The sequence below is a fragment of the Garra rufa genome, unplaced genomic scaffold (assembly GCF_049309525.1).
Source record: "Garra rufa unplaced genomic scaffold, GarRuf1.0 hap1_unplaced_376, whole genome shotgun sequence".
Lineage (NCBI taxonomy): Eukaryota > Metazoa > Chordata > Actinopteri > Cypriniformes > Cyprinidae > Garra > Garra rufa.
Window position 1 is genome coordinate 1 of NW_027394643.1, and position 14,695 is coordinate 14,695.

At 37.1% G+C, this 14,695-nt stretch overlaps 1 protein-coding gene across 1 annotated transcript; it reads right to left on the minus strand.

Moving 5' to 3' along the window:
- Positions 1–259: 259 nt before the first annotated feature.
- Positions 260–11,846, minus strand: LOC141317136 (phospholipid-transporting ATPase ABCA1-like; the record flags this gene model as incomplete). The annotated part of the gene is made up of 5 exons (XM_073832945.1): positions 11,694–11,846; positions 6,067–6,161; positions 5,875–5,980; positions 603–677; positions 260–429 (listed from the first exon to the last, which is right to left on the minus strand). Coding segments are annotated over exons 1-5 (599 nt in total), but the record flags the coding sequence as incomplete, so codon positions are not given.
- Between the last annotated feature and the right edge of the window lie 2,849 nt (positions 11,847–14,695).

Genomic DNA, 14,695 nt, shown 5'->3' on the forward strand with positions numbered 1-14,695 from the left:
TATTTACTTTAGAAATATTTAGATTTTTCTGGTAAATACATTTTGGTATATAATGTTTTAGTTAAATATTCCTTAAATAATTTTATTATTAGTACTAGTTCTATGTTTACATTGAGTAATTTATTTCTGTCACAGTTTCTTCAAGTTAAATTCTACTTTTATTTTGAACAGCTGCTGTGAAGACCTTTAAGTTTCTGTTTATATTTGATATGACGATAGTTTTTCTCAAAAGAAGCTGTAAACGTTGTGTTGTACTCACAGCGCTGCAAACGAGAGCTGTTCTTTGGTGAGGTTCAGCGGGTGGTTGAATGTTGTGATGCCGAACTCTTCTGCTCTCCGTCCTGCCGGCAGATTTCCTCTCAGAATGCCGTTACTGGCCACATTCAGGAACGACGTAAGTGAATGCCAACCTTGATTATAAAACCACACCTACAAACACACACAATGTACTTTCAAATACATCTCCATTATGTTGCAACTAGTGTTGTTACTGTAAACTAAAACAACTTAAAGTAGCTGAAATGTAATATAATGGAAATCACAAATTGAAAATAATGAACTGAGACTGTAAATACAAAGATTGGCCACTTCCTGCTGCTCACCTTCACATTGTCTCTGGTGCCCAACTCCAACAGAAACAATTGAATGGCCTGGAAAATTGGCTCAGTCTGATTAAACTGCACAGAGAGAGAGAAAAAGTCAGAGTTTGTGCGTGAATCACACATTATACTACATATTACAGCTTCTTCATATTGTAAATATTGTTTTTAAAAGAAACTTACGAGTATACTTGCAGTATAAAACTACTAAACTTGTAGTTTACTGAGACTATACTTCAAAGTGTACTAAAAATGCATAAAAAGTATTTAATTAGTAAACTATCTGTATAAGTTTACTTTTAGTAGACTTGCAGTCCAAACTGAAAACATTGATGTAAAATAGTTGTGTACTCAAAGTTTACTACTGTTATATTTAAAAATATACTTTTCTATATTAGAAATTGGGCCAATTTAGTCCCAAGGAGTATTGAAATACTACACTTAAAAGTATACTACTAGTACACTGATATTGTTATACCTACTACATAAAGTAAACTGAAAATATACTGAACTTTACTTAAGTATAATTAATAAAATACATTTTAAGTATACTACTTTTTGGTAAGGGTTTACATAACAGCAATACAATAAATTTCAACATATATTCACAAAAGAAAACAACTATTTTAAATTACAATAATATTTCACACTATTACTGTTTTTACCATATTTTTAATCGAGTCTTTTTCCAAAAACATTAAACAGATCCCAAACATTTTCCCTCTGGCACCTTCTACATAAAACACATTGCTGAGTTTGTTACTTTGCATACAAAATTATTTTTAGTACAAATTTAGGGCCAGTTTTACTAACAGCATTATGGAATTGTGCTCTAATGATAATTTGCCCTGTTTAGTAAAACTGGTCCTATATGTTACTCCCTAAATTGCATTAAAACAAGAACGACTTTTCCTAACTCCAAAAAATGCAAAAATTATTTTTTTTACTCCCTAAAGTTAATGAACAGCCTTTGTATTGGGCGTGTGTCTAATAATTTAAATGCAGACTAGGTTCACACACACACACACACACACACACACACACACACACACACACACACACACACACACACACACACACACACAGACACACACACACACACACACACACACACACACACACACACACACACACACACACACACACACACACACACACACAGACACACACACACACACACACACACACACACACACACAGACACACACAGACACACACACACACACACACACACAGACACACACAGACACAGACACACACACACACACACACACACACACACACACACACACACACACACACACACACACACACACACACACACACAGAGTGCACTAATGCTAATGTTTGATGCTGCAGACGACACTGTAAATACACTAAGAACAGTAATAACACACACACATTGCCTTTCTCTCACAGTGAAGGTGCCAAAAACTCTCCGGGTCTGAGTGAGAGAGAGTGGAAGACGCTAACGTCCCGCTATTAGCATTACAGCCATCCATCACAGAACTAAGCAGCATTAAAATCCCATCAGACATCCAGACTCTGGCGCGCTGCCGGAGAGGATTCAACCGCGTTAAGTTTAGAGCCAAAACTAGGGCTGCTAATGCTAATAAATAATGAAAAGCAGCTAGCATTGTTAGGATGGCAGAATATCAAACTTCAGCTTGAGAAAGCTTTTATTTGTAGCATTTATAGCATTGATATCAGAGCATGCGTCCACTCAAACGGCACTGTCAATTAATAGATGCCAGTCAAATATGGCTAACTCTGACAGGTTTTTATCCTCAAAAAATATTAAACAACAACTTTCATTTTAAGGACAAAATCTGTCTATTTTTGTACAATAAATGCATTAAGTGCAGATTTGAACTATTGCCAGCAGGTGACATTATAAAGACAAATAAAATGCTACACAACCACAAGGTATGCCTGTAGATATGTATATAAATTAAAAAAAAAAGACATTAAGTGGTTAAAAGATGAGATGTAATTGCTTTGTTTACAAATGCAAATGTCAGAAACCCATACTAAAGCATCACACATTATTGCATACAACATTTTAGCTTCTACCTGTCTAAACTATATCACAAGATGATCAGACTAACCATGTATTGTATTTTAGATATTTTATGATTAACAAAGTACATTTTACAGCTTGTAAATTTGGCATTCTTTTGAAATTATTCGGTCAAATCTCATCGACAATTTACTTAAAATTTGATTCAACTGCAAAAATACAGTAAAATTAGTAATATTTTGTAATATTGTTACAAAACAACAACTGTTTTCTGTGTGAATATATTGTAAAATGCAATTTATTTCTGTGATCAAAGCTGTATTTTTAGCATCATTACTGCACGTGTCACATAATCCTTCAGAAATAACTCTAATATTCAGATTTGCTGCTCAAGAAACATTTCTGATTATTATAAATGTTGAAAACCACTGTGCTGACCAATATTTGTGTGGAAACTGAGATGCATTTTATTTTTCAGGATTATTTGATGAATAAAAAGTTCAATAGAACAACATTTATTTGTAATATAAACATTTTGCAACAATATAAATGTCTTTACTGTCACTTTTGATCAATTTAATGCATACTTGATGAATAAAAGTATTAATTTCTTAAAACAACGTTTGAATACAATCATGACAGAACATGCATTTTACCTGAGAGTAAATGGAAATCATATTTAGGTTATACATTAAGTTGTTTATGAGCTAAATCATGTTGATTATAGAGGATTTAATCCCAAATTAAATTCTGTTCTGTAAATCAGTGGTGATTCTGTATCATACATGTATATGAGAGAATATATTAACATAAATAAAGCGTTATCTGAACTTTAAGAGAGCAACAGATACCCATTTTTAAGTATTTAAAAAAATGTACAAAATTGCACAGTGGGAAAAAAAACAAAACATGAACTCAATATTTGATAAGTGAATGCTAAGTGGAGAGCTGGTGGGAATTTTCACAGCATTTAAATGCGTTTCGAAGGCCTGAAAAGTTTCACACAGCATTAAAAGAACAGTAAATAAAACACACTTCACATCACGACACGTGCTCAAGCTGCTCATGCATATTCAGATGGAGATGTCCCATCAGGTTTTGATAGTTAAGTGATAAAAATATATGCAAATGCAAGAAATTATTAGATGCAGCAAATGGTACTTGCTACGTGTTAATGAAAATGAATATGGATAAAAAGCTGTTTGTAATAAACAAACGCGCATTGTTACAATAACTACAATAAAAACTGTGATCATTTGATTTTAATTATTGCTGCCATCAAAAAGAAACAACACTAGTGCTTAATTTGAGCTGGATCCTACTGCATCCTGTTCTAGAAAATGTACAATTTTTGCCTTCTGGTATTTGTTTTTTAAGGAACACTCCACTTTTTTTGGAAATAGGCTCATTCTCCAACTCCCCCCGAGTTAATAAGTTGATTTTTACCATTTTGAAATCCATTCAGCCGTTCTCCTGTTCTGGCGATATCACTTTTAGCATAGCTTAGCATAGATCATTGAATCCTATTAGACCAATAGCATCACGTTCAAAAATGACCAACGAGTTTCCATATTTGTTGTATTTAAAACTTGACTCTTCTGTAGTTATATCGTGCACTAAGACCGGTGGAAATGCAAAGCTGCGAGTTTCTAGGCCGATAAGATTAGGAACTACACTTCCATTCCGGCGTAATAGTCAAGGAAGTTTGCTGCTGTAATATGGCCGAAGCAGGCGGAGTATTATCAGAAATGAGTTCCCAGCTAGTTTAGCATTTGCACATGTGCTGCGTGGTATTACTGCTCCTGCTTCAGCCTTATTACGGCAGCAAACTTCCTTGACTATTACGCCGGAATGGGAGTGTAGTTCCTAATCTTATCAGCCTAGAAAATTGAAGCTTTGCATTTCCACCGGTCTTAGCACACGATATAACTACAGAAGAGTCAAGTTTTAAATAGGACAAATATCGAAACTCGTTGGTCATTTTTGAACGTGATGCTATTGGTCTAATAGGATTCAATGATCTATGCTAAGCTATGCTAAAAGTGATATCGCCAGAACAGGAGAACGGCTGAATGGATTTCAAAACGGTAAAAATCAACTTATTAACTCGGGGGGAGCTGGAGAATGAGCCTATTTCCAAAAAAGTGGAGTATTCCTTTAAAGATCCGGCATTAACAAGTGCATTAGACATGACAATGTGTATGTGCATAGAAAACAGAACAAGCGCTGGTTTATGTAGGTATATTTTGAGGTTATGTATTGGTCCTCAATATATTTTTGACCAATCAGCTTTCTTAAGTTCAAAATCGCTCTCATTGATTGGTGCATTGTCCTTAACCACTGTCTCCAAACGTGCACTGCTTGCAAAACATTTAGTGAGCAGTGAAATGTTTAGAGAGAGTGGACTAGAAATGATACCAAATCAAGTGAATTATTATAATGCATAAACATTATAAACACTAGGCCTATAATGAAACAAATAATTTAAATCTAACGGTATTCAGAACAGAATAAGAATGAAAAAAATATATATAAAGCTAAGAAACCAAAACAAAGCGAAACTTAAATGAATGATTATTTTGATTATATTTGAATGATACACTATTATTTATAATGTAGACTAGGTTTTGTACTACACAGATGTTTGTATATTGACAGAAAAAAAAAATCATCCTCCACATGAGCAAAAATAGGCTACAAACTATTTAACTTGCAAACTCACATTAAAAATAGAACATTTGTGCTTTTGTAAAATAAAGCAAACAAACAGGATGCGCGTTCTGTCATCTCAGTCCTCCTTTTCCTTTCCATGAACTGTTTTAAATCTGTTAATTCTAAATCTGACAGATATATTTCACATATTTATGCCTTTCATATATAGACTATGATTTAATTTTATTTATATGACAACACATTTCTTTTTTTTTTAAATGTAGCTTACATTGGTATAGGCTACATTTTCCATCATCCTGCGACCTATTTTTTCTTTTTCTTTTTTTTTTTTTTTTGCGACCTAAGCTTCACTTATGAATTTATTTATTTGAATGCAATTTGAAGACCGACCCATAAAACAGAGCATTATGCATTGAAAACTCTCTTAGATGTCGGCTCTCTGTGGTTTGTAAACAGCTGTGAGGTTTTGGCATCAGCTCGATTAGAAACGTTTCTCAAAACCTTCAGCGATCTGAGATCAATCAGAAATGCCCATAATGCCACTCTGGATGTTAGTAATGTGCTAAAGGCCATTGCTCTCACCTGTGAAATGTTAAGGACTGATTTGAGGTCTTCGATCATTGCTGTTATGTCAGATTCATTGAGTTTGACCTGCGAGTTCACGCCGCCCACCGAGATCCCGCCATACCTGCACACACACACTTTTGTTGGCAATTGCGCTGTTTTGATCATATTTCATTCTGCACACCCTTCGGCATGAGTGTGTGTTGTTACCGTATTTTTCCTGATTTCTGGTAGTTCTTGATCAGGAAGTCAGTCATGTTTCGTGCCGTGAGGTTCTGCAGGGTGTCTGTGGTGTTCTGAGTTTTCTATAAAAGAAACATACACCAGATAAAAACATTGCACACACACATTGTACATTCATTACTTAAAAATAAACCTGTAACAAAATAAAATAGATATAAGCTTAGTTCATTTCAGCTAGTTGCCATTTCCATTTTTAATGTTGTTAAAATAATTGAAAATAACTAAAACATAATTAAAATGATTTTCAAACCCTTATAAAAACCAAAACACACATCAAAATTACTAAAACTTTAACTAAAATTAAAATGGAAACATAAGATATACATTCTAAAAAATAGATACTTAATAAACTGTATAAAGTAATAATATAATAATATAGTATAATAACATTAAACACTAACTGACCTTTAAATTAATTGAACTGACTTTTTTTAAATATGACTGAATAGGTGTAGTTATTGTTAGTTAAAATATTTAAAAATAATTGTCAGTAATTGAAATAAAATAAAATATAAATATTAAGTGCACTGTAAAAAAACAACAACAACAACACAATTTGTTGAGTCAATTTAAAATAATTTACCCTAATTAAGTTCAGTCAACTCAAATAAGATTAGTCAACTTGAAATTTTAAATTGTACTAAGTGACAACTTAGATATTTGAGTTGACTTAACACAAAAAAAATGGTTTGTTAAACTTAAAAGCTGGGTAAGTTACCTGTCTGCCTTCAAATTTTAATTTGAATCAATTCAAATATCTAAGTTGTCACTTAGTACAACTTAACATTTAAAGTTGATTAAACGTTTTTGTGTTGACTGAACTTTTAAAAATTTTAAGGCAGCCAGGTAAAAAATTGCTTTACATTGACTCATTTTTTTTTTTTATGTGGAGAAACTTAAATGAAAATTAAAAATGTTGTCTTGTTAACTAACTGAAATACGTTTAAGCTGCAGTTCTAAAATTAGTGAAACTAAAATGAAAATAAAATTAATGTCAAACAGAAACACTTTAAACAAAACTGATTAAAAAAGGCCAAAAACATACAATCACTATAACTTAAAATGTAAATTGAAAAAAAAAAAAAAAATACATATATATATCAAAATGTACTCAAAATTAAATTTCTCAAGTTTTTATGTCTCATTTTCTGTCATGTCTAATTTCACGTCAAATTTCATGTCTGATTTTGTGTTTGGGTTTAGGATGAAATTAGTGACTAAAGAATCACCTTAAATGTCTGCAGATTTTCACCTCAAACAGTGCCTGAGATTGAGACAAACACACAAATTCTTCCAAACAAACCAGGATAGCACACTAGAAGAATAAAAGCGTGAGTTTCTCCAGTGAGATTCACTATCAGCGTGAAACTAATGACACTGATTACGTTCCACAGAAACCGGCCTAAATGGAAGCACTCTGACATGCACACGGTTACACTGCTGGAGGCTTGTGATTTTTATAATGTACATCTATTTGATGCTGATTCACAAAGTGCGAACAGAACCATTTCAATAATGCTTTTACCTTAAAATCAAAAATGTGGTTTTGTGGCTTTTAGTCCACATCTATCAAACCAAAATTGCCCAGTTGGACGGGTTTATTCAATTCCTGCTAACAAAAATAGCTCCAACAGACGACAAACATTTTGTACAATGCATGTCAGTAAAACTTCACAGTGATCTCAGCACTTTGAGAACTGCATTCAACCAACACATCTGAAGAGAGAAAATAACTGCTTATACCAATAATAAATAGCAAGTTTCTCATATCATTATTTCCCCCCATTGAGAATTTAAAACGTGTTTGTTAACGAGTTATAAGCCATGAACCAAACCAACCAGCGACCAGGTAAATTACAAAACAAATGTTAATTTTAAGCAAAAAAGTAGTTTAAACCAAAATACAAAGACTATGAACTTAACAATGGAAAGAACTACAATCCCATTAGGCACTGCAAATGACAAGGGAACCATAATAATGGATGAATAGTAACCAACAGATTAAAAACTGATTGTGTACTGTACACAGAAATAAAACAATTAAAAATAAATTCATTTCAAAATATGCATGTTACATTATTTACCATGTTTTACCATGAGTGGGTGGGGCTAAAGAGGGAATTTGCAACAATACAGTTGAGGCCAAAAGTTTACATCCTCTCATAATTTGCAAAATGTTAATTATTTTAGCAAAATAAGAGGGATCATACAAAATGCAAGTTATTGTTTATTTAGTACTAACCTGATTAAGATATTTCACAAAAGTTTATATCCCCTTGATTCTTAATAGTGTTGTTACCTGAATGATCCACACCTGTTTTTTTTTTTTTTTTTTTTTTTTTTGTTTAGTGATAGTTGTTCATGAGTCCCTTGTTTCTCCTGAACAGTTAAACTGCCTGCTGTTCTTCAGAAAAATCCTACAGGTCCCACAAATTCTTTGGTTTTCCAGCATTTCTAAGTGTTTGAACCCTTTCCAACAATGACTGTATGATTTTGAGATCCATCTTTTCGCACTGAGGACAACTAAGGGATTCATATGCAACTATTACAGAAAGTTCAAACATTCACTGATGCTCCAAAAGGAAAAACCATGCATTAAGATATGGGGGTGAAAACTTTTGAACAGATTGAAGATTGAGAGTGGACAGTTTTTCTTGAGTGCCCAACATAAGTAAAAAAAAAAACAAAAAACAAACAAACTGATAAATACCCTGATCTACAAATTCAGAAGTTTTCACCCTCGGCTCTTAGTGCATGTTTTTTCCTTCTGGAGAATAACGGTTTATAAATTGTTCAAAATCAGTTCCCCTATGAAGAAATTAATAGGATTTTTACTTCTGGTACCTGGCTGTTCTGCTGAATTACCAGCTTCATGTTAATATCAAAGAGGAAATCATGGTCCATGGCTGTAACATAAAGGCTATTGAAGATTTAAAATGAAAAGTCAAGCTTTTGATATGTCCTGCTTGAAATTTCAATAAGAAATATCTTTGAAAACTGTGCTCATCAGACTGTTTCATGGGGTCTTTGTTCCCTCCAATTAAGCCTATTTCTCAGCCCTCGCAAATGACTGCAGCCTGCTAGATATCACATCAAATCTTCATCATCTGTCATCATCTCCTGTTCTCCTCTCTGCGAAATTAAACGGGAGCTTTGCCAACAAATCTCACAGCCAAATATTGGACAGAAGCTGGAGTACCGTAGCAATGCGGATAAGTTAATGACTGCAAATACATGCATGATAGAGTCAGAAATGATCAAATTATCCTCACATTGCACATTATAAAGGAATGTTACGATGCGGAGGCGTTGTTTACTTTGCTTAATATACATGAACCCATAGTCCTGTATGTATGCAAGTAAGATAAAATGTCAAAGTTTTTATAAGCAAATGCAAGATTCTGTTAAATTAAATTCCAGGACTTTTCAAGCACTACTTTTTTGATTTTCAAGGGCATCAGTCAGAGATCTCACTTATGGTTTGATGTTTTCCACTGTTTAAGAAAAAAAAATAAATAAATCTGACAAAAGATTTGTGAAACTGATTCGAAATCTTGATCTGAAACAAATGAATCGCGATATGTTTTCTAAAGTCTTGAATTAAATCAAATGATTTGCGAGCCCACACCCAATTCACAATCTAAATAAGGATCAGCAAACCTTCATTTCAGATCAGGACTCAGAATGCAGATTGTGAATCATTTAATTTGCGGAATGATTCAAGAACCCGCTTTGAAATTCTAAACCAGAGCAAAAGATTTGCAAACCCGCTCCGAAATCCCGATCTGAATAATGACTTGCAAATCATAATTTTCGATCAGGACTCAAGATCATACCGAAAATTTAATGATTCGTGATTCACGCTCAGAGTGCTGATCTACAACGATTACACGCAAAGTCCCAATCTAAATCAAATGATTCGCAATATGTGATTAGAAATCCCGATTGAACTCGGATGATTCGTGATACGCAAAGTTCTGATCTAAGCCAAATGATTGGTAAATCCCGAATTGAATAAAGTGATTCGGGAACCCACACCCAATTAATGATCTAAATAATGATCAGCAAAAGATCATTTCAGATCAGGACTCGGAGCGCAGATTGCGAATCATTTAATTTGTCGAACAATTTTAGAACTCGCTTTGAAGTTCAGATATAAAGCAAAAGATTTCCAAATACATTCAGAAGTCCTGATCTAAATGATGATTTGTGAACCATCATTTTAGATCAGGACTCAGAGAACAGATTGTAAATTCATTTTGTGGAATGATTTGAGAACGTCTCGGTTACGTATTGTAACCCTCGTTCCCTGAAGGAGGTAACGGAGACATCTTGTCGAGACCGAAGAATTGGGATCTCGCCTAGAGAGACCAATTTACTTTGTGTGTATACACACAAGCCAATGAATATTGGCTAGCATGATTGCAGCCAGCTGCGGCTGATCACAGCGTGAGCATATAATGCGCAGCAGGTGCATTGCACAGACAAGGTTTCGCTGAGGAGCCGGGACGTGCCCGGCCATACAGCGGTGGTACAGGAGCCGCGCAACGGGACGAGACGTCTCCATTCCCTTCTTCAGGGAATGAGGGTTACAATACATAACTGAGACGTTCCCTAACAGACAGTCTCTTCGACGTCTCGTCGAGACCGATGAATTGGGATCCCTAACAAAGCGCCGTGGCTGCTGCCCCTTCCAGTGTCCTGAGCGGGCCTCCTGGGTCCCGTTACTGGCTTGGCCAGGTGCTCGCATCAAGGAGAGCCAGTCACGTTCCGCTACGTCGGCTGTCAAGCTCAGCGGAGGAACTCGACAGAGCTACTCTCAGGTTACTCTGGAGCAGTATAGCAAGCCGACTCGAGGCCTCTCTGTGCCTCTACCCGTTTGAGGTGAGAACACAGGAGGAGACTGTGGCTACATGAATGTTATAAAACCTAGTGAATGTGTTAGGGGTCGTCCAGCCCGCCGCTCTACAAATGTCATTTAGCGAGGCGCCACGAGCCAACGCCCAGGAGGATGCAACACTCGTAGTTAAGTGTGCTCTCAGCCTGAGGGGCCAGGGCACACCCTGAACCTGATAGGCCAGGGTAACGGCATCCGCTATCCAGTGGGCCATCCTCTGCTTGGAGACGGCATTCCCCTTCTGCCTGCCTCCATGACACACAAAGAGCTGGTCTGAGGTCCTGAAGCTTTGTGTCCGGTCAACGTAGCATCTTAGTGCTCGGATGGGACAAAGCAAAGCCAGGGCTGGGTCTGCCTCCCCGGAGGGCAGCGCTTGCAGGCTCACCACTTGGTCCCTGAAGGGAGTAGTGGGAACCTTGGGCACATAACCAGGCCGGGGACTCAGTGTTACCTGGGAATCCGCCGGGCCAAACTCTGGGCACAAATCGTCGACCAAATCTGGTCTTATCACAGTCCCTCATGTCCGCCAGACACAGCCAGAGATGGCGTTCCTGGACCACCAAGGTGGACATGGCATGACCCAGAGACCACGCGGTCACCTTCGTCGCACATAGCACGAGGTCCGTGGCGATACGAAGTTCACGGAGAACTTCTGGGTCGTGACCACCCTCGTACAGGTCCTTCAGTGCTGATGAACCTGTAGCAACGCCATGGCGTGCAAGGCAGAACCAGCGGTGCCACAGGCCGAATAGGCACTGCCGATCAACGCCGACGAGTGCCTACAGGCCCGGGAAGGGAGCGACGGGTTCTTGCCCCGCCAAGTGGAAGCGGCGCCCGGACGCAGTGGCATCGCGACCGCATGCTCCACCGGCGGGACCCCCGTATAGCCCCGCGCTGGCCCGCCATCAAGGGTGGTGAGGGAGGAGGTCCCACTCGAGCGGTTTCGGGCAGTAAAAGGTGCCTTCCATGTCGAAGTGAGCTCTCCATGCACTTCCGGGAAGAAGGGCACTGGGGTGGGACGCTGAGAACCAGCGCGGGCCACCCCGAGATACCAATCATCCAGCCGGGAGGGCTCGGGACGTGATGGAGGATTCCATTCAAGCCCTACCCTCTCGGCGGCCCGGGCAAGCATAGCCATCATCTCCGGGTCAGTATCCGGCACCGCTGACCGCCCAGCGGACGACAGTGTGCCGTCATCCTCCCAAGAGAGGTCTGGCTCTCCCTCAGATGCCGCGACTGACATCCGGTCATCGGGGGGAGCCCCAAAAGTAACGGGCAGTACCCCTAGAGGAGGCCCAGCCCGCTCTCCCGGAAGCTCCAGAGGCAACTGAGCATCGTGGAAGGAGAAACCTCTGCCGGTTGGGGCGGTGGGAAATTTGAGATGAACACTTACTGGACTAAAGCAGTTAAGCTCTGTTTTGCCTTAGTTGCTCAGTTGCTGTTTTCCTTTGATCTAGTTTTCCTGTGTTTTATTTGATTCATCCCATTTACCTGTTACTTTGTTAATTAAGTTGTTAGGTTCTTTTGTACTTAAGCCCTCAGTTGTTTTGTTTATTGTTTAACACTGAAGTGTACATGGTTGTGTTGCTAGTATCTGCTATATTGTTAAAAAGAAGCATATTACAAGCATCAGAAAGTCATCTTACTTTCTGGCTACGTAATTAGTATCTGATACAAGAATGAGTCCATAATTTCCATTTTTACAGAAAACTGCTGTTAAAAATAAAATCAGTCAGATTACTCATAGCTTCACTTTTGTGGAGGATGAAAAATGCAGTTGTGTACAGGGATTAAAATTTACTTTTTCATTCACCAGCCAATTTGGCTACTAAATTTTTAAGTTACAGGCCATTCATAACTTAAAAACTAAAAAAAAAAAAACCCTGAAATAAACCAACAGCTTGAGGCTGTCTACATCAGACATGACAAAGCAACTGCTGCAAATCATTTGGTGTCAGTACTAGGGGTATGTTATATTGACAAAAATAATAGCTCAATATATTCTGGGATTTCATCGATAATGGTATTGATAAAGATAATTAGAAAATATTATGCAGAATGTGTTATTGTGTGTGGACAACTGACTCTTTGATATTGAATTCTTTAAAATTCTTCATAATCTGTGTGGCCAGTTCTCTGCAGTGATAGAAATTAATCTTTTCCAATAAATTTAAATAGATTTTTACCTTTATAAAGCCATTTTTTTAAGTGTGCATCATCTTTTGAGTGAAATTCTTACATTTAATCAGTTAATTATAATAATTATACATTTAGGCTGTTACCAAACAAATGAAATCAGTATCAACAAAATTCATCTTTGCAGAAGTTGCATCTAAGGTGGCATTTAGAAGTATTTACACACTGTTGTGAAGCCCAGAAGGGTCATGAATGCTAATGCATAAATGATGTTTTGATATTTTAAACATAAAAAGTTGAATATTGATATTTGAAATTATTTTAAAAATGAAAAGATACTTTAAATGTGAAATTAAAACCACCAGTAGGTGGCAGTAAGTCACTGTTAATAAGTGAGTCATTGCAATTGAACCGAATCATTTAAATAGAAAGAGACACCGTCATGTTGCTCTGAGATGCAAAACAGTGCTGTGGCTGTGTTTGGAATGTTTTTTGTCGGTGAAAGAGAGCAAAAACAGCCGAAATGGTGTCTAAAACGTGCGCAAGTCTTTTGTTGTTTATTGAACTGTATAAAATCAACATCACATTTGTGATCATGCTGATTTTTTTTCAAGAAAAAACAGCACTCTTTATGTGATATCATAACTATATGAAATTATATAAATATATACATTTTCTACCCCATATCTTGAATTATGGGATCATTCTTAATGCATATTAATGCACTGATAATTCATGCACGCGCTAAATTAGTTTAACCAGACTTCATCACATATTTGTGAATGCATGCATTTCTGTAGTTGTGTTTTGTTTGTTCATTATTCCATAATGTCACTAAACCTGTGCAGATTTGGTTTGCATGAACTTTCCCAATATATTAATGAGTGAACATACACACAATGTTACCAGCCAAATTGGCTATTGATTTGACAGCAACACGCAACAGAGCTGATTTTCACCCGCATTTGGCGGGTGTTAATTTCAAACCCTAGTTGTGTATAATCAGAAAGAACTTGTATAAGGAAAAAAGAAATAAAAAGGCTTTGTTGTGCATTTCATATCAAGAAAAAAAACAAAAAAAACGGTTATTGCATCTCTAAAACGCCACAGTCCTGCAGTCGAAGACAGGCAAACTCACTTCGCAAGCTTAACAAACACCTAACGACACCAATGACCTGTTATTGCTATGGAAACCAGCGATTCATTAAGAAACCCATGTGGAGCGTCCGCCTCCTCTCTTTCACTTATCAAGGACACAGATATAAAGAGAGCGGATGAAGAATGAGTCTGATAGCCGATCAAAGAAATTGCACATGCTTGCGTGTGCGCGCGTGTCCCGTTTGTGCTACAGCTAGAAAATAATCCATCAAAACTCTTTCACAGGGCCATTTGCGGTGAAATACAGTTTACAGCAACATAAATTGCCCCGTAAGCGCTTAATGCGACACAATAGACGTGGAAGGTGTTTGAAAAGGTCGCTGGGCTAATGTGATGCCGTTTAGCATTTCAGCACAGTGATTCTCAGACACAGGCGAACAAACAGATGCAATTAAGGGACACAAT